Source organism: Xiphophorus hellerii, chromosome 19 (assembly GCF_003331165.1).
Source record: "Xiphophorus hellerii strain 12219 chromosome 19, Xiphophorus_hellerii-4.1, whole genome shotgun sequence".
Lineage (NCBI taxonomy): Eukaryota > Metazoa > Chordata > Actinopteri > Cyprinodontiformes > Poeciliidae > Xiphophorus > Xiphophorus hellerii.
Window position 1 is genome coordinate 24,940,052 of NC_045690.1, and position 26,438 is coordinate 24,966,489.

The window sequence follows — 26,438 nt, forward strand, 5'->3', positions numbered from 1 at the left end:
GTTCCTTTAAATCTCATCCATGTTTTATCGTTTTTCCTCAGATCGTCTCCATTCAGCCCTCCTACTCGCCGTGTTCACCTCTCCCTGATGCCCCAGGGGTTTCCTCTGAAATGTCAGGTCCTGGCTAACGCCACCAGCCTTGAGACTATTTTTGGCAGTTCTATCAAACCCCCTCAGTTATTTACCATATCCACATATTCTAATGTCCAAATGAGAATGTTTTAAAGCCTTTTTTGATTATTTTATTTTCATAAACTCTTTTCATTAATCCCTTGTTGTCAAACGATTGATATCTACCACATTTTGTTAGAACAGAAACGTAATGACTATGGGATGGTGTCTGTCTTTTTCTGTCTTTGCACTCCAAAGATTCTTGGACCCCAGCTAATGTTTTTATTTTCCTGTTTAGACTTTGCACATCATTTGTGTGGATCAGTGCCTGTGCTTAAATTGCTGCCACTTTACAGCCTTTCCACACATCTCAACTTTCTGGCACTGTGACCCTTGTTTGATCATTGGATGCCCAGAATTGCAGTCAAAGCGTCACTAATTTTCTTTTTAATTGCAATTCAACTAATTCCATGTTCCTTCCACAAGCATAATCTTTTTGTTTTAGGTGTTTTTTTTCTTTTTTTCCAGACGTCTTTGTCTTCTCTGTGATAATCTCCGCACCCTCTTCGGTTACAGTTTTGTTCGGCTGCTTTTTCTGTAGATTTCCACAGTTCAATCTTTGCATGTATGCGCTTGTTGTTGTTTTGGGTCAATAGCAGGTAGAGGATTGCTTATTCCGGATCATTTTAACTGCTTGGTGAGATTACTTTTGTTGCTTTGAGATTATTTAACACGGTCTATCCCTATATTCATCCATCCATACATCATGTTGTAATCATTTTGTGTTTCAGATTTGGCCTCAGGTGTTTTTGCTTTTCGGTGTCATTGTACAGGTTATCATGATCTTATTTTTAAATGTCATGGAACCTTTTATTAACAAGGTGTGCAGATTTTTTCTATATTCACTGTATTAGTAATTGTATCTCTACCACCAAGTAAGTTTTCACGCCTCTATTTATTATGAATTCTTGTCTTGGGTTTGGCTTGGACAGCTGAAGTTAGTTATGTTGTTTGACTGACCCTTTATTCACCAGCTCAATTTTCCCTTTTGCCAATTCATACCAGCATTATGTCACTACATGCTGCCATTTTGTCCGTTTCTGCCTCCATTTTTACCCATAATTAAAACCATTTCTGTATATATATTTTTTTCTGGTTACGAACTTTCATTCATCACGGGCATACATTTTTTTAATTCACTTTTTCAGTAGCACTTAAATCTATATAAGTTACCTTGAATTTCTTCCTATTTCTTTTCATTTTGGGTCAGGGTCTTATGTGGGCCAGAAAGTGAGAGATTAAAACCCCTGATAAAACCAAAATAACTCGGCTAACTCCTGCTGGTACATATCATTTATTGGAGTCATAAATATTACTTGTTGGTTTCTTAAATTGATATGAAGCAAATTCATGCCAGATAGAAATTGTAACCAGTGGTCATTCCCAAATGTCTTGAGACTGACTGTGAAATCTCACAGCTAGAAGAATTGAATACTAAATGAACAAATCTGCTATAAAACTGTACGAATCGCCAAAGGGGTAAATTAACCAGAGCCCAATTTAGCACTATATTTTTTCACTTTTGAAAGTCTCATTAAAGATGTACATTTTACTTTTATGTCCTTTAGAAGTGTTCATTTGTTTTCCATCTGGAAACACTGGATATAATGTAATTCATTGGGGCTGTCAGATGTTAATGGTGGAGTTATCCTTTATACACAATTGGTTAAAAAAAAGAAACATAAAGGGACTTAAACAAAATTAAAACACGAACAGTTATTTACAGCCCATCCTGGTGAAAACCAGTTTCTTGTTCTACACTTTGCTTCACACAGAGGGTCTGGAGCGTTGGCTAATGGGAAGCAGTTGCTTGTTTAGAGTTTCCCCCAGAAAACTTGCTACGCCCGGTACGCGGGGCTCTGGGGCAGTTATCCAGCCAGCAGCCATGTTTTTTGAGTCAAAAAATGTTGACAGGAGATTTTAAAATATCACTTGACAGTTATGCATTATTGGAAGGCTGGGATGTTAATACCTAAACACCATCTATAAAGTCTTAAAAACGGCCATGATAAAAAAACCCTAAAATAAATAAACAATGCTAAGCCTGGTGGGGGCACAAGTAAAGCCTGGTGGCCCGCCAGGCTTACAGTACACTTTGGGAAACTCTGTTGTTGGAGGCGTGGACTCTGTTGACATTTTAAATGATTGGATCTGATTTTACCCAATCGCTAACATTTGGCAGTGCCAGATCAATCATAAAGCAAGCTAACCAGAAATTGCTTGCGCTGTAAACAACCATCCTAATAAAATGTTCTTAAACATTCCTCTTGCTCCGACTTTAATTGCTAAAGTCGTTCGCTTCCTCCTCTGCCATTACTAAAACTACAGCCCTTTATGGACTGACTACAGCACAGAAACTCGACACCATCATCCACAACTCTCCTGTTCTCTGGTTGACCAGGATGAAACTCTACTGGAGTAATTGAGGTCAATGGGAGAAATCCCAGACTGAAGGGAGATGAGAATCAAGCAGAGTTGGAAAGGAAGGCAATGGTCAGGCTAATATTGCTCTGATGCTTCCATGAAATTTAGTAGAAAACGTAGCAACAAGAATCTGTTGGTTTGTTGGTAGGCAGCAGTGACCCTTAGAAAAAGAATTGCAAAGAAGGCACAATTTACTGTGAATAAAATTCAAATAGGTTGTTGAATTACTTTGAACAATATGTCATCTGAGTCTCAAAAGCTACAATATTTAATAAAAAACATTCCATGTGTAAGTCTGCTTCATTTGCTCCCAAAATGTTTTCGCTTCGTCCGCACTCGAACTCAACTATTTAACACATTCCTCTCTATCTTCTGTCCAACAGATCCATTTCAAATTGAGTCGGTTCAAATGAGCAGCTTCAAACGGATTCGCCGATCGTCCGACTACATTGTTTTTGATGAAACGCTCTTCCAGTGAATCTCAGTAAATTGGTTTGTTTGATGGCGTCTGTTTTTTCTTTTTTTTTTTCCTTTTTTTCGGAGCACGTTAACTTAATTTTTTTCCTCCCATTTCATCTCTTTGTTAAACCCGCGTGCATTGCTCTCGTTTCTTCAGCTTCCTCGTGAGCCACTCTGCTTTGATGGGAGTGTATTGTAGCCCTGCGGATAAAAGAGGTACAAAAGACAAACTTAGAACAAGAGGCGGACTGTAAGGTGCGCGGACAGCAGGAAACAAAGAAGCAGGGAGAAAAATATGGAGGATGCATCAGAGTCGTCTCCTGTTCATCCTCTGGCCCCAACTGCACTCAAAACAACAACAGAAGGATAGCCAACATTTCTTTACATATAAATAAATATCAACTCCTGCTTTTCTTTACTTTCTCCTCTTTCCTTCCCTTCCTTCCCCTGCTCTGCTCTGTCTTTCTCTCTCTCTCTGCAGTTTTTCTTTCGGTACATCTGAAGGATGATTGAGAGCTCTCCAGCGACAGCATTTTTAAACAGGCCATCAATAAATAAACGCCTTGATTTAGTGGGCCAAGATGTGCTGCATGTGTGCATGTGTGGCTCCACAGGCAGTGGTATGAGGACACAGGACGTGTGTGTTTTGTGTGTGTGTGTGTTTGTTCGCCCGCTGCACCCAGGCGACTTCGCTCCTCATTCTCTTCTTTCCAGCTTGGGACGAAGGCTTTGAATGCCTTTGTCTTTCTCTCTCTCATTTGTTTCTTTCTCCTCTCTCTGCTCAGCTTCTTTTTTTTCTTTCTTTTGTTTTCATCTTCACATCTCGTCTCCCTTCAACTTCCCTTCCCGTTCCTTGTTAGTCTGCCTCTCCTACGTGCTCCTTCTCCTTTCTTTTTCCCACTCTCCCCTCCCTCCGCTGAATGCTCTGCTGACGCACTCGATCTCTTTGGCACACCGCTGCTGCTCACTTTGACAATGCTCAAACACAATTCCCTCAGACAGCTTAAGTGAGACTTTGTGTGCCAGCTTGAATATAAACATGTTTGAATGCACCGATTTGTCCCGGAGCTACAGTCGTCGGCTTGTGGCCTTATCGATCGGCCTGCTGATGATTTGACATGGTTTAATTGCGACGGTGATTGATAAATGAGCTTCTGATTATTTTTGTGCACTCTTTCACCTGCTTCTGTCTTTGAGATCAGTGGATGCATTCTGCTTTAGGTGCTACCAGTTTCTCTTGAGACCAACACTTTTCGGTGTGGATGTTATTACTGTGGGAAGAAGACTGAAAACTATCGATTTTCACTGTCAGGGGAAGACCTGGACTTGATGTCAGAAGAGGCACAAAAGCTTGTAAGAACTTGTGTCAAAGAAAACTATTTTCTACTTGGTCATTGAAGCTCATTTTTAGTTTTTGCAGTTTTCTTGTTATTTCCTTTTACTTTAGTGATCTAGCATTACTTTGTACTTTCCTGTGGAGTATTTCATCAAATTGACAAAAAAGGTGTGACTCTTAGCTCTGGTCCAACTAAAAACCTAAGTCTCTATTCTGTTGTAGTGGAATCTGGTGCAGTTCTAACGCATATGTGAATCCTAAGAAGACCAGAGACTGCCAAAAACGCAGAAAAATACCGGCTAGCAGCTAGCTTATTGAACACCAAGGTTAGCATCTACTGTGTAGCTCCTTACCTGTGCTGTGCTGACGGGTTATTTCACAGTTTTTTATGAGCCTGGACTGCATCTGATAATTTCTGGAGGAGAATTTAGAATACACTGATCAAACCTAAAAATAATCATTTTAGATTCAACTTTTTCTCTTTTTTTTAGAGAATTTTGAAACTTTTATTCCATTTTCTCATCAACAGTTTTTTTTTGGCATTAAAACCATTTAAAATCAGACAAACAGAAAATGCAATACAGTCGTATTCCATGAATTAGCATATTTTTATAAAAATGATTTATTCCATTTAAAGTCAGCTCACCGAAGCATATTATCTAAATTAATTACACACGAAACAATATTTTTCAAGCTTTTGTTTCTATTAATGGTGATGCTTTTTATCAGATCATTAAAACAGATATTTTATTGCAGAAATGTGGACTTAATGGGAATGTTTAATATCTACTTACAGGTTTTTTTCTAAATGCACAAACAAGCTTAATCAATTTTAATTTATTCAATCAATTAATCAATCAAGTTTATTTATATAGCACATTTTGGCAACAAAGCATTTCAAAGTGTTTTAAAAACATAAAAGATTCTGTCCAGTCAACAGTTGAGGAAACTAGTAACAAACATTAAACTTTAACAAGTGCCATCATCAAAATCATCAATACACCTCAAATGTGTTGGTCAACGTTTCATTTATAGATGCTCAAAAGCTTAATAACATATTGTAATTCGTATTTTGACCAGTCAAACCAAACTGAAATATTACAGATGATTACAGATTTTTTAAAAAGCGTAATTAACCTTCATGTGGTGAATACAAAAAATAGAAATGTTGAGTTTCCCCCAAAATATTGCAAGCTCCTTCTCATTTTGATCTTGTGAACACAGGCTATGTGCGTCATTTCTCTTCTAGCACTTTCCCAATTGTATTTTTTTTGTGGCGTTGCATTGAAAATGCATTAAAATTTATACCAAAACATTAACAACGAGCAAGAAGCGCTACGAATTTTAATATTGATTTCATACTGTTTTATAATCCCTGCGCCAGTGTTTATTAAGCGCCGGTTTCCTCATGCTTATTTTAGTTGAGCGTTTCCCTTCAGGCACATTGGTTAGTCTGTTGTAATTCAGTTTTGCCTGCTGAGATAAACTCCCCCTGTATGGGTGTGTGTGTGTGTTTGGGATAATGTATTCAAAGCTGAGTGGTCATGTGCAGGTGTCTCAACCACGCGTCTGTGTGCGACCACGTCTATTCACATGTACTACGAGGTTTTCGTATACAGTTTTGCGCTGCCGTGGTAAATATTGTCAAATATCACTTCCATTTTCAGACACACAGTCACACTAACTGGCCTGCAGAAAACCAAGAGCCAATTTAAGAAGCAGGAGACATTCACTGTAGCGCCGCGGCGTCTGGTTATCTTTGGAGTGCTGAGTGTTTGCTGTGCTGCAGCTGCCTACTCACAGCACAAGATAATGAGATTTGGTGGGAAAATGTACAATATCCTCTGAAGGAGTTCTTCCAGAATGGCCACGCCTCAGATTTCGCTCCAGCTCTGCCGCCTTCTCAAATCCGACGGCGGCGGTCCAGCAGTTAAAAACACGCGAGGCAGACTGGCCATCACATTCAGAGGAATATGCAATACTGGTGAGAAATTTACATCATCGACATTAATAATTTTGAGCCTTTAGCAATGCAGTCGAAGCATTCTTTTTCCTAAACGGAATGGGTATACAGTTTGAAACTTCAGTTATTTTGAAAACTAGAACTTGCTGCATAATTCAATCATGCATTTAAAGAGCTCTGGAAAGAATGAAGAGCCCACTGCACTGAACCCCATTGAAAACTTCATGGTTATTCCACTGAATATTGATTTCTGAAATTTTATTGAGTTAAAACATTAGTATTGTTGATTCTAAACGAATATGAACTTATTTTCTTTGCGTTATTTGATAGCACTGCATTTTTTTGGTGTGATTTTGACCATTTTTAATTCTCTGCAAATAAATACAAAATTTTTGCTTGGAATTTCGGAGACATGTTGTCAGTAGTTCATAGAATGAAAGAACAATGTTCATTTTACTAAAACAAATATCTCTAAAAAGTACAATCAGAGAAACAGATCATTTTAAGTGGTCTTAGAAAATTTAAATATAATTTTCTCTAATATTTAAATAGACCATCGAGCAAAATTGCTGGGAAACCACAATTTTGTCAAATACATGTCAAATACACCTACCTGCGTTTCCATTGACCATTGAATTGCGCAATGTGACATTTTGAAAATAATTTTGCTTAATAGAAACAAGACAATTTCGACAAAAGAATACTCAAATAAAAGTTTAGCTGCTAGGATGAGGTGTTTTTTTTTTTTTTGCCCGTATCGAAATTGGTTTATTTTGCAAAACTGCAACGGGAACACTTAATTTTCATCGCACGAGTCACATGATCAACAGCCAGATGTTCCTGCTGGTGGAAACAACGACGAAGAAGAAAACAGGAAGTGGATGGAGGATGATCTTTTAATGACTTACCGTATGAACAAACTTAATCACGTGTGAATTTAATTGCGTTTCTTAATCAGCTAAATTTTGCACACATTTGTAGTGAAAACGCAGCTACAAATGCGCAAATCTACAATAATGTCCTTTATAAAGGACATAAATATTTTTCTACGCTACAGAACCAAAAACCCTGTGGCCCCAGCCAGCTGCTGCTGTTTGAACAGAGGTTAGCTGTGCATTAGGCAGGAGACCGAGCTGTGAACGGAGGGTTTAGTGAGGGGGACTGAATCTAAAAAGTTTGTTTACCGCAGCATTCGGATGCTCCCCCCTCCACCTCCCTTCTGCTTTTTATCCAGTAAATCAATTTGCTTGCTTTGACAAAGCAAGCTCAAGGAGCGAGCGGCAGCTCAAGGAGTTGTGTTTATGAGAAAAAGATGTTGTCTGCATGCAGATTCCTGCCTCCTCACACACACACACACACCCACACACGCCCATACACACATCCAGACAGTCTGGTTCATCAACACAATGACAACAACAGGGAGGAGGTTCTCCCCGTTTCTTATGAGTTTTACTTCGTTATCCGGCTCTGAGAACGTTCGGTTTTGGTTTTCCCAAGAGACGACACACGCGATTAGTGTTTAATAAGATCGTCCTGCATTGTGTAACAGAATACTACGTCGTTGTACGGTAAACCAAAGCTGCCGTCGCTTGTTGCATCCGTACATGTTCTGCTTGTCAAAACGCTTCATACAGCTATATGTCTAATCATGATGGATCAACATTCAGCACATCGACTTGCTCATTTCCATTTTCATTACTTCGAAGTCCTAAAGAGCGAGCCAATCAGACGCTCCGGCCTGGTTTTAGTCGTCGGTCTTTGCCTCTGTGATTTGGATTCATTCATACTTTATGGCTGTGTTCGCTTTACTGTTATCTTTCTATTTAAAGCTTCTAATTGTGTGTTTTGTGTGTCGTGAGTTTATGTTTGGTTTTCTCTTTGACGTGCGGAGCTTTAATGAACTCGCTCCAATATTGTACTTCCTTTGCAGTGAGGCTTTTTCACATTCCGTTTCATCAGCAGCTTTATGATGCTTTATTAATCTGAAACGTTGCTAACGAAGCTCCTGTTACTGGAAAATATTGAGTGTGCGTGACAAGAGCTTTGTGGATCAACTTGTGGGTTTTAAACGTAATGGGTATGTTGGGTCTTGTGGTGAGGAGGAGTTCTAGTTTCTACACAGTCTGGAAAAGTCCGGAATTTGGTTGTAGTTACGGGTTGGATTCAAAATGGAAAACGAACATGGAACGTTTTTTTTTACGTCCAGGTTTGAATCTTATTGTCTAAAAGTTTTTTCTTTTATTGTCTTTCTGGACGGTCACTCCGTCCAGAAAGACCGTCCATCCGCTAATTAGTTTTTCACGAGAATCTCTCAACGAAACGATGGAAAGGGATTATCTATTATAAAAACAAAAATCTGTTTTTTTATTCATATTTTATGAAACAATGGCTTTTCTAAAATTAGTCACAGCCTTTTCAATAGTTAATGAAAAAAAGCAAACTTTTTTGACATTACAGCCGCCACCTCCTGCTTCTAATTGTTGAGCAGCTTTTTTGCATGACGCCTCTGGTATTTTGACGAGTTATCCGCAGCGATTCATTTCTGAATCGTTGATGCTGGAAGGCCTCCTTACCATGACCCTAATGTTTCTCTCCCTCCACAAAATCTCCATCAGACTGGCCTGGTCTCTGCAAAACATTACTTGCAGTCAGAGGAATAATATTTCAACGGTGAGCAGTAAATGGACGGTGTTGTTTTGGATTTTGAGCTTGGAGAAAATCTTAGGCACAAGTGACATTCACAAACAGCAATGGATGATAAAGCTGCTTCTCTTGGCTCGGTAGGGGTTAATTTATGCTTCAAAAAACGATGTGATGGGACAATGGAGAAGTCTATTGTTACGTTCAATTGAGCTAAAAGGAGTTAGCCCATCAGCTAAGCTATTCAAGGCTAAAATAGCATCTCAATACCAAACATGTAGCAGCAGGACAGACGACCCCAACACTAGTGTCGGCGTCCAAAGTTCACATTTTTAGAGAAGGATTTTTTTTTTAAGAAGTTCCTGAAACACTGGAAAGCTGAATAAATATAAAAGCACTTTTCACTGATCTGATGGTTGAATAACCTCAAATTAAGAGATTAAATAAACATCTTTGTTGTTGAGCTCAGATGTCTATTTATTTATCCGAGAGTTTATTAACGTTCTAAAATGCAGTCGGTCGCAATTAAGTAATTACCGACCCTGTAATTAACCCGATTTTAAAGGTTTGTTTATCGAGTCCCACCGCTGCTTACTACTGCTACCTCTTCGATTCTGTTTTCTTAAAAACAGACCCTTTGTTGTCGGAAAATCCAAAATTAAAAAGTAGTGATCCAATAAATGGAAGGCACTGATCGGTGCGGTGTTACTGGGCTTCCAACCGGCTTGCCCGATATTTCCAGAAACCATGCTGGCTTCATCACTGCTGGTTGTCAGCCGGGGCGCAATGACAGGCAAACACGGCACCACAGGTGCGACATGCTAAACAGTGAACTGCTGTGATCCTGATTGCTCTTGTTTTGCCACTTAAGATTTCAGGATGCTGGGAATCTGAAATATCACCTCATAACAAATATCGATGGCTCTTTTTGTTAAAGGAAAAGAACTGAGGCTCTCTTTTGCTCAGCTGTTTTGAGCTGAGAAATCTGGAACTGTTGCAAGAGTTTAAGGGGGGTTGGTGTGCTCTATGAAGAGAATCTGTGATAAATACGTTTTCTTCAAGTTTTACCGTAGAGAGAGAGAGAGAGAGTTTGCTTCCGGCTGCTACTGTGACCCATAGAAAGGATATCATTCTAAGTGTCACATTTAGGAGAAAGGTGCTAACATGTCAATAAGCCCATTTGGCAGCTTCACAGAGGATGAAAGCACTCAGCAGATTAATTGAAAGCTGTCAAGAGGTTCACCAGGGGGACCGGTGGCCTCTCGCTGCACAAATATTTTATGTGCGATTCCGACTGTGGGCGCGCTCCTCAGCTGGAATTGCAGCAGCCTGCACCTTGCAACTCTTTTTTTTTTCTTCTTCTTCTTTTTAATGAGACGAAGGCCAGAGGAATGTGTCACGCCACTTGTGATTGTTGGGTCTACAAACAAAACCGGAACCACGCGCACATCGAGCCTCTTTGGTGCAGTTTGAGTTCTTTTTGAGTTGCAGTGCCAGCAGACAGAAGTGATGATGATCAATAGTCGACGCTTTTTTTAAAAACACTTTGTTGAGGTTCTTTGGATTTTCTCCAACTAGATCTGATTTCTCTTGTTCTTTTAACTGTTGTGTCTGAGTTAGTAATCAGGTATTTTGACAGTTCGGGTTTCTTTACTTTGACGGTCAGTGATGGAAGTACCCCTCTCATCCGTTTGTCCTGATGTCGTCCACGCACCGGCTCTTTTAGGTCAATCTCCTCTTCCTCCACTCTAATTCTCCTACATCATCGTCTCTTCGTATTTGTTAGCTTCTGTTTCTTGTCCTCCTCTCCGTCCTTCCGTAATAACCTCTGCTCCTCCTCCTCCTTTGGCCAACGTCCATGTTATAAATCAAAAGAAAATGAGGATGGGCCGCTGCCTCGCACTGTTAGAAAATGCATAATTACCGGAGTGAAGTTGGAAAGTGCCGTTTGTGTGTTTTCTAATGGACATGTATTGGATTACGAAAACTGCTTTTTGTATAACCATATTTCTTTTTTTTTCTTCATTTTTTGACAATTTAAAAGAAGTTTTGATGGTAAGATTTTGATTAAAAGCGCCTCACCCCTTACCCTGAAACCTCTTTAATAGGCCTACAACGAGAGCTGTGAGTTATCGATTTCAACTAAAGCTACTTAATACTAGAGATGGTCCATGAAAGACGCTGGTGACCGTTTGGTCAGAATCCGAAAAATCAACTATTTTTCCAATCAGTGAATGCACCATGCATAAGTGCTACCACTACCACACTCTGAGGCTCAGTATCAATGAGGTGTTTAAAATGATGTCATGGAAATACGGTGTAGGAAACAAGGCGTTCCTTGTTCCTTGTTTCTTGAGTCCATTTTTGAATCCATTTTCTAAGAGACGTCTAGATGCGCTCGGTTCATCAGTGGCTCAAAATGGAGTTTTGTGCTACATGCAACGTGACCATGGAATTATTTCTGTTCAGCATTTTTTATATTCAATGACTTTATGTGTAAACGATGTTATCAATAACAGACTCAATGTGGGGACTTATGATTTCTACAGACAACCCAGACGGTTGAACCGCTCAGGTTCATTCAGGTTACCAGGGAGCAAGAGAGAAGAAAAAACAGGTAGCATGCTAACCATGCTACCGGTGAATAACAGCCATTGCTAATTGGGAATAGAAAGTGCCAAAGACATTTTTAAGATGTCAATTTCATCATAATTTGTTGTTCATAAATACGATGATTAGCCTTCTCTCTCTTGCTCCGTTCTGAATTTTTTCTCTGAATTCTGACTTTAATTAGGATTCAAAGAAAACAATTTCCTAACCTTACAATTCTCTTCCGTATCTTATATGATTTTACTAAAGGAGAAATCAGAATGGACTAAAAAATAGTACTGCCAGGTAAAAGCTTTACAGGACCACAGAAAAGAAAGCCCCGGGACATTGAGTGGTGCCTCTCCCGTTCAACACACAATCAAGACTGGAAAATAAAGTAAATGTAAGAAAAAAATACATTAAAAAAGCAGAAATCAAATACATATATTTGGACTGTTTAAGTTTTTGGATGATAAATACTGTTGCCACTTAAAACTCAGCTCCCCTGACTTGTTATTCATAATTACAGCAGAATTTGTTGTTTTTTTATTCCTGGTACCCTGCAGCAAAGAGGTGCGATCCGCTCATTGTTGTCTCTTCAGTCTCAAAGCTAAATTAATATAGACTAGATGGCGTTTCAAATCTCCAAGACTTTTTGAAATAGAGTCTCTACTGGATACAGAAAGTTTCTCTTTGTCAAAAACAAACTGAAGCTGAAGTCGCACACAAACAAACTCAGTCGCTGGATTACACGCTCCTGTTTACTGAAAGTCATCAAAATGCATCCACATACCTTTGTTTGTTTTTTATACTTTTGAGCCCATTATATTTAGGAAAAAAAACTAAGTAGTGCATAATGGGAAGTGAAAAAGAATGAAATGTGGCTTTCAAAAAATAAAAACACTCTGAAAAGTGTTTTATTGAGCCCGCTTTTAACCCGATACCCTGCATGTCCTTACTGAAGACATTGGGAGTTTCATTGCAGGCTAAACGTTTAGCCATATTTTTTATTGAAAAAGCTCTAGAACTCATATTGGAGACCTTTTAAACAATTGAAGAGACACTAATCAGAACAAAAACCCATCACCTTTGCTGACATCCTCCAGCTGGGACTCGCACAGCGGCCACTGTCGCTCGGCGGTAGAGCATCGTACTTGATTAGATTCCAAATACTTAGTCTTAAATCTCCCTGATTGGTAGCAAATCAAATCCTGACTGAGGCCGTCTTCGTAAATATCTCTGAATGTTCTCAATTAAGGCAGATCATGCAAATGTCTGACAACAACAGACAGTGAGTTGTTCCAGGAGGATTGAGCAGGTTTCCAAATAAGACGGAGCCTTTAGGGAGACGCCGTGTTCTGACACATTAACTCAGCAGCTGCCCATGTTCCAAATCGCCATCAAAGATATTTGGCTGATTGAAGATTGGGACAATTTATAGTCATTATTTACCTGTCATTTACCTTTTTCTTTTTTCTTTTCTCCTAGCAACTGCTGAGGGAGATGCAGCAGATGGCCAGTCGGCCTTTTGCCACCATCAACGTGGCTTTGGAGGCGGACGAAGAGCCACCTGACCTGATAGGAGGAAACGTTAAGGTGAGTGTAACTTTCTCTCACGGAAACCTCAGTTCAGCCCAGCAGATGTATCTTTTGGCATCGTTGAACAGACCATGATCAGGGGAGCTCCTTCTGTCACTGTCCTATCGGAGATGTGAAGCGGCTAGCTGCTGTTCAGAATGTCGTGGTTTCTTTCTAAACTGACCTGGATTAGTCGTGGTAGTTTCAGTTCAATGTTACATGATTTACATCTTCTCTGATAACAGGATTTCTAAGGTTGAACCTAAATATCCTTGATGGTAGAATTGACATTTAGCACATTTAAAGGAGTTTATTGAGTAATGACACATTTAAGTAGTTGTATCTCGTCAACTAGTTCCCAATTCTAGTTATGAACAGAGAAAGCATTCGGATTTTAGGTCTGTTTTCATGTTTTATTCCACAGTGGAGAGAGTGTAACAGAAAAATGTCAAACTCATTTTTCATTTTGGGCCATATCAAAAATGTGAATGGGTTGATTGTGCCAGAATGTATTGATAAAAAACCCATTAAATTGCTAAAATATCAATAAGTAGCTGTTTCAGCATTCAACAAGTGTTTCTTAAAATAAAATGATATTGAACATCTTTTCACCCTGATCAGCCCGTCCAGGATTTTGTGGCTGTTTTTGTTGGTTTTCCTGTAATCCAAATCACAGGTTTTGTGGTGCTAATCTAGAAATATTTGAAAGGACTTTCTATGATTTTTGCTCTAATATACAATGTGACTTTTTATTAATCGCTATGTCTATAAGGTCTATAAGTTGACATCAAGTAAGGCTGAGGCAGCAGTCACTTAAACCCAATGTTTTTGGCCAATTTTGAGGAAAAATGTCAGTAAAATTAGAAATAATGTGGGGATCTGTTTTTGTGTGCATTTTGTGGAAAATCTGGAGAGTCTTATTGGTGTAATTTGGAGTCCAGAGGGCCACATGAAAAGCTGTGGCGGGCCAGATTTGGCCCCCGGGTCCTGAGTTTGATATGTGGTGTAGAGTATAAAGATGTAGTTTCTTTTATCCATCTGTCCATCTGTACCTGCTTCATCCATGCAGGATCAATTGGGGGTTGGTTCCAATCTCCAAGATTAAAGTGTTGGTTGACTGGGAGCCATTTGTACTGCTAGTGATAAATACGCTCATTTGTTTTGGTTGGATTTACCCAAAATGCTCTGCTCTACAGTTCACTTCCTGCTTTTAGAGCACTCGCCGGTCTGCTTGGTGTTCACGTTTGAATTCGAACCGCACCAGAGTTCATTTCAACCAAACAGAGAGCTGGGTTTTTAGATGGACCAGAGTTGGCTTCTTTTTTTTTGTGGTCGTCATCAGAGTTTGATCGTTGGCGTTCCTGCCTCCCCAAACGAACCGGACTTTCAAGACAAACGAACCGGAGTTGGATTAAAGTGGACTAAACAGAGCTGAGAGTATATCTAACTTTTGATGTGAGTTAAACATTAAACTGCAAAGCAAAACCGCAGTAGAAACCTTTTTTTTCTTTTTTTTTTTTTTAACTTTTCATTCCGGGGTGGGGATTGCCACTTGATTTGAGGTGAAAGCCGGGACAAGAAATACCAGGGGGAGCTTCTACTTCCCCAGCAAATCTGAACTTTAGGGGTTGATTTGATGCTAACTTTAAACTACCAGATATATGCGGTGGAGCTGAGTAAAAGTGAAGTTTTTTTTTCTTTTTCCATAATTTATCCTCTTTAAAGTTTGGCAGAGTTACAGGAATTGCAGCGAGGCTCTTGGTGGGCGCGGAGCCGCAGGCGAGCGTACCTGTGACTGTGCACCGAGTGATGAACGACCTCTGAATGCAGATGTAGTGTGGAATTATAGGGGCTGTTTCAGAACGGTGGCTCGGGGAGGGGGGGGGGGGGCCCGGCTCTGACAGGGCCCATGCATCTCCAGGGATTCGGCTCGGGAGCACAAGGTTACTCCCAGTAAAGGCTGCTTCCCGGGAAGATCTGCAAGAGAGTTGAATGCTTGAGGAGAATTTTTTATTTATTTAATTTTTTTTTAAATTTCTGAACTCGTCTCTCTCCTGTAGACGTTGTGTCATCCACTCCTTTCAACCTTCTTCCTTTTTTCCCTCCCCGGCTTCTCTTCACTTCTTTTCCCACTTTCTGCTCGTACGTTTTTTGGAGCTGTTTGAATTGAGACATCCTTTCCTGTCCTGTGAGACTCATCTACTTTCTGTTTCCTGGATTCTTCTGCAACAACATTCATAAATGACAGCTATACAGGCTGGTTCTGTGGCTTGCCCCACAGTGAAAATCACTGGATTTGTTTTTACATTTTTGGTTTGCCTTAGTTTTTGTGTGTTTTTGTTGTTGTTGTTTTGTTTTGCTGTTGCCGAGCCGCGAACGTAAAGAGAAATAAATTGATATCATTTATTTTCCCTGAATGGATTCCCAATTTGTACAGCAAACGGTGTTGCTTTCAGTGCAGGGCAGAACCAATCCTGTTAGTCAATGAAATACAAACAAATCTGAGATTGTTCTGAAATGTAAGTTTTCTTACTTTATCTCTGTCAGTTTCCCACCTTCGTCTTGGTTTCCATTAGTGTTGCTGCTCTTCTCGTCTTCTCTTACAGATCCGTTTTGTTGATCTCTTTAAGGCCCTGTGTGTTTTCCTCTTAGCTTTTTCCCACACAATTATCTTTTAGCAGCTCTATATTTATCTTTCTCTACCACTGTATTTGTTGTCTTTCCGTACCAAAACAAATATTTGCTCACTTTTGTAATGGAGACACAGACGTCTTCGTCTCTTTCCTGGTGTCTTCTCTCCTCTCTTGTCCGTCATCTCTTATGTTTCCTCTAATTTACTCTCCCTCCTGGCCTTTATCAGCTGCCTGGGCTTCCTTTTTTTTTTTGGCCTTATCTGCTGGTTCTCTGTGTGCAATGGGCTTTTATGTTTTGTATTTTTTCGCGGTGTTTATGAGTTCGTGTGGGTGTCGCCCTGTGTGCGCACGTTTGCGGTTTGTCATAAAGAGAAAAAGATGAAACTTGCTGTTAAATCCAGCCGGCCTCCTCCTCCGTCTTATGAATTAACTTTTCTTCTCCTGTCTCTAGACCTCCTTTTTCTTTTTTCTCTCGCCTTTCTTCCCAGCCTGCTCTCCTCCTCTCCATCAGGGCTAAAGCAGCCCAGGAGCAGAGATCCAATTTAGATCTTCCTCTTCAGCTTTCTGTGCCATCACCTGCTCAGACTGTGAGTGCGCTCTATCCTATCTCCTCCCCAACTCGGATTGAGCAGCGTTGGACGCGGGTTATTCCCCTTGTTTTCATGCCTGTTTTCTTTTTTTTTTTTTTTTTTTATCAGGATGCCACGATAGTATATTAAGACCTGCAATCGGAATGTATAAAAAGCCGAGCACCGCACAGGGAGTTGAAAATCATTAAAGTTGTTTATGCTTTTCTGAAGGAAAGTCCAAACTTTGCTTCCTCAATGAGAAATATACACTTGGTTTGTGCCAAATGAGGCCTGCAGCTCCAGCATCGCAAACAGATGATTACTTTTGTGACACTTTCTTCTCTGCTTTTATTCCGAGACACAGACGGGGACAAGAGGAAAGTGGGACTGGTGTGTGGATGTGTGTGGGCGTGTGTGCGTGGGGGTGTGTGTGTGTGTGTGTGTAGGCAGAAAGAGGACTGTTTTTATCTGCCGTAATTGTGCTGTGCTGTTGGCACCTTCACTCACAGGGTTCTGTTGAATTGTAGGTGCTTGGCTGGGTTTTCTACAGGGCTTCATGTGAACATGCTTAAATGCCTTGAATGCTTCCCTTATCGGGCTCTAAACCGTTTCTATGCAGACTGGGGCTTTTTTTTTTTTTTTTTTCTTCCCATGTTTGAAAATTTGTGGAAAGAGAAAATAATGTATGAGAAAATGCAGTTGGAGCCAGATGTTGGGCTACACATTGATTTCTCACAAATAGTCTGTTAGGAAAGGTTGATGGAAAATTTTGCAAAGAAGTTTTTCCGATCGCTTTCTTGTTTTCTGAAAAAGAGTCGGCGCGTTAAAGGGGAGACGGAAACACGTAACAAACACTCCCATCCACTGGAGGGCCTGTGCATGAAACTTGGGGGGGAAAAAATGAAAAGTGGAAAACACTGGAACAGAGGAAGAACTTTCCATTTCCTCTGAGATGTTTGGACTCAAATTACGCTTTGTGTAACCTGGTTGATTTACTTCAAACCAGTAAATAAAAAAATGCCTAATTTACGTCTTTTTTTCCCCCTCTCTTTTTCTTATTGTTAAGGTAAAGTAATTTTATTTATATAGCACATCCTCAGCAATGAGGCAGTTTAAAGTGTTTACATGAATTAGAAGGAAATACAAACAAAACAATAAACCAAAGGAAAGAGCAAAAAGAGAAACAACAAACAAGAAAAGTATGCATGAACTAAATGTTGGTTCTCCATGTTTGACTCTATGAAGTAGATGGTGCTAAATGTTAATCTAAAGCACATAAACTAAATGTTCCTGTTCTGGGTTGCAAAGCAGAAGAAGTGAATATTTTTCACTTCTATGAAGTGAAGAATATAAACTAGATGTTCCTGTTTTGGAAGTAGTTTCTCTGGACTCTAAGTTTGGTACTGATTAAACTTTTAATCAGTAATACTTTTATAACAAATTTATGTCAGATCATGATTTCTAGGTTAATGTCAAGTTGTCATAACAAAGACATTTTGAATAATGTCAACTTTGTATTAAAAGTGTCATGATTTACCGAATGACACGTTATGACAACAGTCATAAATATTCATAAAGACTTACTCATGTTTATGACAGTGTCATGTCAGTCTTATTCACAATCCGTCAAATAAAGTGTTACCGTTCTAATTCCTGTTCTGGGTTGCAAGATAATTCTAAGTACTTTATCATTTATTAGGGATTTATTAGTTATTGGCAACCTTTTAAGATTTTGCTCAAAATTTGCATGACAATTGGTCACTGTCTGAAGTTCAGTCAGACCAAACTTTTCTCATTTTAAGTTGGTTAAAATGACCACTTTTTTTTTTTTTTTTGTTAAGCGAAACAATAATGGGGGAAAAAATAGTCAGAGATTTATTTGTATATGCCTTCAAAATCAGACGTTTATATCTGTATTCTCAATATTTGGTAGCATTGCCTTTAAACTGTATGACTTGTGTCAAACTTTCTAGGCTTCCTTCCACAAGCTTCACATAACGGCTTGCTGGAGTTCCTCCTTCAGACTAGCCAGCAGCAATTAGCAAACATCTGGTGGAACTACACATCTGCTGAGTTAATTATAGCAGCTACTTCTCAGTGAAATGTTGGTTAAAAACATTGTTAAAGGGTTAATAGAGGAGCCATGTTGTGATGACTTCCTGAAGGCGGAGTTTCAGAAAGAGCAGGAGTCTTCTTAAAGAGACAGAGGCCCAATTTCAAGGCGTCAAGTTATAAAGTCAGCTTTATTTTAAGTCATATTTGATATAAATAGCATTTTTGTAGCAACTGAAGGTAACATAGTTACTTGATTGTGCTATAAAATGACATCATGTGGCTGGAAAATACATCATACAGCCCCTTTAAGATGCTTCTGCAAGTGAGCCTCCAATTAACTCAAATGTGCCAGTTAACCTGTCAGAGGTTTCCAAAGCCCTCATAGTTTAAAAGGACAGCAGTCACTTTATATGTAAACTTCTGACTTTGAAGAGAGTAATGCGTAAATCTCACATATTTTTCTCTCATTCTTGTGGTTTTTAGCAAATTGAAATAATGGTGATTCTAACTGCCCTGAATAAGAGGGGAAGGTGTAGCTGTCTGCTTATTCAGCATACACAAACCGCTGCTGTCAACTGTGTATACAGCTTGTTTTTCCAGCTTATTGTCTTGCATAGCTCGAGCTATCGTCGTAATCTCTCGATTTCTTGGCAAAGAAAAGGAATAAAAACTCTTGGAAGTTGCCTCAGTGGTGCCGTCTGTACCTGGTGAGACCTAACAACGCGCTCTGGCTGCTGCTGAGGAACACACGATGAAAGGCGAGCTAAGTGTGCCCACATCAGCGCCTTTATAGATGCATTTGTGTGTTGTGTGTGTCGGCGTGTGTGTGTGTGTGTGTAGGCTCAGCAGCGATCCCACGTGCTGCTGGGCTAATTACTGAAGGTAATTTAACAAAACCTTTCACCGCTCTGCCTGGCCGGTCTAGATAAGTCTCCAGAGTGGTGATGTTGGGGGTGGCGACTTGCGAGCGGCCGGCTGAAATCCTATAAAACAAAGGCATCTGCTGGGGAATGCTATTAAGATACAGGACCACCGGAAAAGACTCTACCTTTGGGGAAACATCTTAAAGAGAAAGAGCCGACACGGAGAATTTAAAACAAGCAGGTAATTGAATTTTCTCTGGGTTTGATCCGCCCCACACTGAAGATGAAAGCGTATGTGTAAAATGGGACGCAGAGGTTTGTTTTTCTAACAAATACGAATGTGAGTCGCCTGTCTCATAGCTTCAGGTGGAAATTGAACTTCTGGTTGTGTAGTGACGAGTGTCCCGTTGAAGTGGAAAAATTCCCACACCGTCCGACAACAAGTCTCCTCCAATTCCAGATATGATCCTCCAGATATTTTCATCTCCCATGTGCATATCTGATGTCAGGAATGAGAGAATGCGATGGGTGCATGTAAACAATGCAGTGGAAATGGGGTTTGGCAGCCGAGCATTAAAACAGCCCTAAGCTTTGAAATTAAAACGCGCCAGCCTCTCTGCCTTTGCTTTATTCCACAAGGTGTGCAGGTTCGTTCGTGTTATCAGACACAGCTCGTTATTTTTCTAGTCTAAAGACGGTAAAGTGAGACATACGTTTTACCCAAGGCCAACCCGGCCGCGGAGACGCAACCTAAACAAGCCGGGCTTGTTTTTTTTGGTAGGATCCGGTATAATACTTCCACTTTTGAAACAAAATTAGCCAGCTGGGAGATTACAAAACCTGAGGCTAAATGGAAACAAGATTTTTGTTCTCGTTACTCGACTGTCAGTAAATATGAATGACTTGCCTGCATGGTGGTTTTTATAACTGAATACAATCATCATGCAGCCTTTGTTATATATCCATTAATTAATGTAGTCCATATATTTGTCCATCCTTCCATTTATCACCAGTTCCATCCATACAACTATTACTCATCAATCTATCAATGATTACATCCATCTGTGCTGTCTACCAGAAACTCTCTCCCTCCCTCCATCCATCTTTACTGCCATCCATCCACCCGTACTACCATCTATCCATACTACCATCCATCTATCTGTACTACCATCCATCTATCTATACTACCACCCTCTATCTATACTACCATCATCTATCTATACTACCATCATCTATCCATACTGCCATCCATCTATCTATATTACCACCATCTATCTATACTACCATCATCTATCTATACTACCATCCATCTTTCTATACTACCACCATCTATCTATACTACCATCTATCTTTTTATACTACTACAATCTATCCATACTACCATCCATCTATCTATACTACCACCATCTATCTATACTACCACCATCTATCCATACTACCATCCATCTATCTATGTTACCACCATCTATCTGTACTACAACTCATCTATCTATACTTCCATCCATCCATACTACCACCTGTCTATCTATACTACCATCCATCTATCCATACTACCATCTGTACTTTAAAAAAATGGTAGGAAAGTTGCTAAGAACTTTGGTAATTATAGCCTGGAAGACTAATGATATTTCTGAAAATGAGTTTGAACTCTGTACTTGTGACTTACAGTCATGTTAACTGGCCATGGTGTTATTTTCAAACACGTTTGAAAACTAAAACAGAGTGATTTTTGTTAATAAAAGCGTTTTTATTCAAGAACTGCACTATAGATGAACCTTCTTAGCCCTGTTGATTTTCTTGTCAGATAAAGTCAGTCTTCTTAGCATTTCTGATACATTTTTGCAGAAATACAAATTAGTACATTTCAAATGAAAGTAAAATATGTGACCTTGAGCTATTCCTTCTTATTTATTTCATATTCTGTACAACTTGGGATTGTAAAGTTTTGCGGGTTAAAAAAAAGTTTTGTTTCCTGTCAGAAGACCTGTTAGCCAATCAGAATTCGTAGCACTTTAGGAATTGGATTTTTCCTGCAGGGATGCTACAGCATCAAATCATTTTCATCGGCTTGGGATTATTTCATTCTATTTCATGCTTCTAAATGACCGTTTAATGCTGTTAAAAAGGCCAAAGGAAATTCCTCCAAACCACAGCCAGGGGCAGCGTGTGAAAGATCAGTAAAAGGTAACAAAATGTTTTCCTTTAATGAAAACCATTACATGGAAGATGGAGCTGTGTTTCCATTTTTGATAAGTTGGTTCGAAATCTTTCCTTCTCTGATTCAAAGGTTGCAGGGTAAACCACGTCCTATCCAGCGGCTCCAGTTCAGTCAGTTTAAAAACCTGACAAGAGCAAAATAAAAGATGATCCCAGTGGAAGCTGGAGATGGAAAGAAAATAAAACAAAGCGGCGACCCGCTTCTTAATTGAAGTCATTTGTTTACTTTAGTCAGGCTCATTTCTCCACGTCAGGACGTCGTCGAATCATTTATTTATAAAATTTCCACACATCGGGGGCCGAGGAGCGGCGACCGACTTTAATATCCGCCGGCTTTTGTGGCTCCGAGCGCTGCTCGGGCCGAGTTTCCATCCCAGCAGGAGCCCATTTGTCTGCAGCTGAACTGTTGACCTCTGTCTGCTCCTTGGGAGACTGCGGGGCCGCATGTGCGCACCGGCGCAGCTCCAAAGTGTTTTGAGCTCCGAGACGCGTATGGAGAGACATACACAAGTTGTTAGGAAGTGTCTTTGTTCAAAGATTCATGACAACAGAAGTTCCCAGCAGCTTACTGCAATCGCTCTGCAATTACTCATGAGCAGAAAAAAACAGGAGCCAATTTTTGGCAAAGAATCTGTAATATTAGTGTCTTTTTTTCATGCAAAAAATGCCTTCGGGGGGTTTGTACACAGGCTTTAGCTTTTTAAAATGGCCTAATTTTCTCCTGGAAGTAAAAGGAGGACAAAAAAACATGAAGAAAACTGTCAATATCTGAAATCATATTGTTGAACCACTTAGTCGGCATGGATTTAAGTTGTTTTCACACCTGATGGTCCAATAGACTCGACTACGAAACCAACATTTGTTACGTTTTGCTACGTAACCAAACTAATTGAAAAACCTGTCCACCTCCTCGCCTGTGGTGGTGCTGCCCCAAGTACTACTGAGGGAAACGTCATGAAAACCTCAGAAGAAAATCAGCGTAACTTCAATGCAAGCAAAAATGGTGTGGCATCAGATTTTAGCGGTTGTAGGATTTCTCTTTTGTCTCTGGTAAACAACCACAAGCCATTTCTCCCGCTAGCACTAGACTCACTCATTTGTTTGGTTCTATTGGCCCAGACTGCCTGGTACTGTACTGCACTGTAGTCCACTTCCTGCTTTTAGACCGATCTCTGGTCCGCTTGGCGTTCGAACTGCACCAGAGTTCACTTCAACCGAACCGAGGCCGAGGTTTGTAGGCAGACTAGCGTTCGCTTTGATTACATCAGAGTTTGATCACGCATTCACAACTCCTCAAACGAACCGGGCTTTCTAGGCAAACAAACTGGAGTTTGATTAAAGGTGTGAATGCTTTAAGGGTATGAAGCAGTCTGGGCTCAGATGAGTTCAGGATCATGAGAAAGATGGGAATATGTGTTCGGACCCTGTTGTTGTTGGGTTCCTTCAAGCCTCCAACAACAGAAGCATTAACTTGAAGGAATTTGAGACTTTATTCAAATTCCCACGAAGTCCCATTTTCTGTAAAATCCAGAAGAAATGGGAACAAAGAAATCTGTGCAAGAGAATACTTATATGCAAATTTGGTCACATTCTAGCCAAACACTTCAACGCATTCAAACTAGGCCCAGAACTGCAATATGTTAAATTTAATTAATGGATTATAATATGACGAGAAAGATTCCCCTTTTAAGAAACTTTCCCATTTTATTGAGATGAATTTTATGTCGTTAAAACGAGAACTTTGCCATCTTAACAAGACATAAAAATACACTCTAACAGATCAGTGTGTGAATGGATGATTTGGTGAACGTAGAGTGAAGTCCTATGGACTTCATAAAGTGTCATAGAGATACAAGCCATTTCCCGTTTACCATTACGACTTCTTAAAAAGGCGTAAACCGGCTCGCCATGATTCTCCTAAAACTTCCAAGAGGTTCTGCTGTTTTACTATTGCGACCTTTCTTATTTTTAAGGGAAGATATTTTGGTTTTAATGACGTATAAATCTCGTTATATTGAGTTTCTTTTTAATCGTCGTAACGAGAATGTTTCCTGGTTTAAACGAGATATTTCTCCTGAATTTATCTCCAAACTCTGGCAGTTAAACACTTCTATACTTTAGCACAGAGACATACAGTACATTATATTGGAAGACAGACTTCTCTGTGCTACAATGCGGTAAATCTACACACTAGCTCATCGGGGTCTTTACGCCTCATCCACATGTGGCGGCCGTCGCGTATGAAAGCTGCAGCGTGGAGAGATGGAGCAGAGAATAAATATGTAAAATGGGTCAAAGCCTGAATAACATTACTACTGCTGTAAGGGGTGTGTGTGTGTGTGTGCGTGTGTGTGTCCGTTACAATGACAGAGATGAGTTATGATGGACCTGTGTGAGGGGGTGCAACACTGTACGGAAACACCAACTTAAACTCCAGCGGCATTCCCTCTTGGGGGATTAAACCCGACTCTTTGGGGAATAAAAACCAGCCGGCTGCGTTCTGGGCAGTGTCAGCGGTGTGTGTAACCGTGACATGGCCCAGTTTCTCACACTGGCCTTTGCGAATTCCAAACACAAACCCAACGAGACTTAGAAAAGTTATCGGGATGCGGCGGCGGCGGCGGCCTCTGTACCCACACTCTGTTCGTCCAGGTAAAGCCCATGAATTTTGCAGGAGGCGAGCCGCAGTGGATCCAGGACAGTGTTTACAGGACAGTGTTTACATCCTCCTGAGACTCATCTCCACATATGGATGAGATGCTGATAAACAGGAGCTGTTGGTTTTTAGAGAGTCAGGTGTGTCACGCAGCCCGAGATGTCTGGAGAACACCGACGTAAATCTCACTACCGTTGTCTTCGCAATGAAGCTGATCCGGCTGACGGCGCTGAGCTCGGTGTGGGTGGAGGGGAGCGGTGGGTCCAATTTGCGATTGCGGATCTTTTGTTTATCTCTGCTGAAAATAAGTAGTATTTTTTTTGTCATGCTTGTTGCTGACACAGATGAGAACAGAAGCAGCAAAGCTACTGTGATCGCTCGGATTTAGCCGGCTAGTGATGTGTAACGCTCTTTTTTTCCCCCCTCTTTCTTTCCACAGTCCGTTCCAAAACCCATCGCCCTTGAGCCTTGCTCTGGCAACAAAGCCGCCGTGCTCTCCATCTTTGTACGGTTACCCAGAGGCTCCGGTGGCATCCCTCCTCCAGGACAGTCTGGTAAGATGCAGCTGCTGACTGCTTTTGCTTTTTTTTGCTTTTTTTTTTTAGACATTTCCTTTGATCTGACATTCTTCCTTTCTACTACATTCTGTTGCTTTGGTTAGTTGGAGCATCACAGTTTCAGTCCTTCGGGCTCCTCCAACCCGGTTCACTTCCTTCTCTTTTTGTCCTTTGTTGTTCAGTTCATCCTTGGTTTAACAGACACAAACTTTGGGCTTTACTAAAAATGAACAATTCATATTAAAGCTATGGAGACGGATCGTAAGACATTTGCACAGACAGGAAAAACGTTTCTTAACAGCGCATCAAGTGGGACGTCTCAACAAACATGTCAGGGATGAAGCAGGGCTTTGAAGCCGGGTTTGGTTACAAAACTATATCCCAAGTTTTGAACATCTTACATCTCAATCCATTTCATTTGTAATGAAAAGTATGCTTAATACCTCCTTAAAGATTATTTTTAAAGTTACTTTTAATCCGACAAATCTGGGTCGTTCTTTATGAATACTTGGTGTTGTAAATGCAAAAAAACAACAACAACAAAAAAACACGTTACCTTTACAAACTAATTTCAAATGAATGCTCATTTCATCTCAAGCAGATTCCATTAAAATGCTGAAAACCTTTACGTCAGAGCTGCAGCGCAGGCGATGAGGTCGCGGTATTTCTGTGCATCGCTGCACACATCATTAACATGTATTAACACTCTCTGAGGCACAGCATTTCCAATCCGCCGTGTTTATCACTTATGATTAATGCAGTTAACCTCACGGAGAACAAACAGCTCGCAGCAGAACGTGAACTCCCAGAGGAGCAGCCGGGATCACACGCCCTCCCCGCTCCCGGTGGAGGCTGCACGCATTTGCTCGTCGTCTGATCTAAGAGCGAGTTTTACGTTGGCTCAGATTACCCAAGCAAGCCTTCAAACACAAGCTGGAGTCATCTCTGCGGGTGTTTGGCGGGGCGTAAGGGTGGCCATCTTGGAAGCAGAGAGAAGACAGATGTGACGGGAGGCCGCGGCGCGGACGACGGAGAGTTTTCGAAAAGCGGCGGCGACGACCGGATGGGGAAGCGAGTTAAAAGCGTTTGTAGCGGCAGGCGACGGCAGAGCGCACCTCACACGGTTTGGACAAACGGCGCCCCATGGGGGCGGAGAGCGATCTGCCGAGAGCCGGGGCCACTTTTGTTTTGACAAAAGGACTTTACGGTAATTAATAAGAGCCCTGAGCGCACGCGGGGTCTGGGGACTGAAACTGTGAGAGGCGAAGCAACATGGTGGTGGTAAAAAAAGAAAAAGAAGTTTTTGTTAAAGTCCACGGAGGAAGGAAGCAAGTCAGGCTATCCTGGGGAAAAAGGATAACAAAAATAAATGTTAGATCAAAGGAGAAGGGAAACATAGCAGAGAGATGGTTGAATGCTATTGAAAAATGATCGTTGATGAAAAAAGATTAGTACCGACAGAAAGATTAACGATCGGAGGAATCTGAGGAAGAAACACCAGACCGATGCTACGACTTCTAGCTGTTTCACATCAGTTGCAGTGGCTTCCAAAAGTATTCACACCTAAAAACACTAAGTTCAGTTTATGTAGATTACTTCTGAAATCAATGGTTCACACTGGATTTTATAAAGGGGTTCCAAAGTAAAGGGGTTCAAAGCACATATCAATTATTCATCAAAATTCTATTTTCCCTCCATTTCAGTGGAAAAAACAATACAGTACATTTT

At 40.5% G+C, this 26,438-nt stretch overlaps 1 protein-coding gene across 2 annotated transcripts in view; it reads left to right on the plus strand.

Annotated features, from left to right (window-relative positions):
• atrn (attractin) overlaps positions 1–26,438 on the plus strand; it is a 152,641-nt gene that overhangs the window by 118,818 nt on the left and 7,385 nt on the right. Inside the window, exons 27-28 of one of the 2 annotated variants that reach the window (XM_032547559.1) lie at positions 13,071–13,178; positions 24,593–24,707. In XM_032547559.1, coding sequence (XP_032403450.1) covers positions 13,071–13,178; positions 24,593–24,707 — 223 coding nt within the window. Of the gene's footprint in view, positions 1–41; positions 1,120–13,070; positions 13,179–24,592; positions 24,708–26,438 lie in introns of those variants that run through there. The other variant, XM_032547563.1, reaches the window with a different exon arrangement.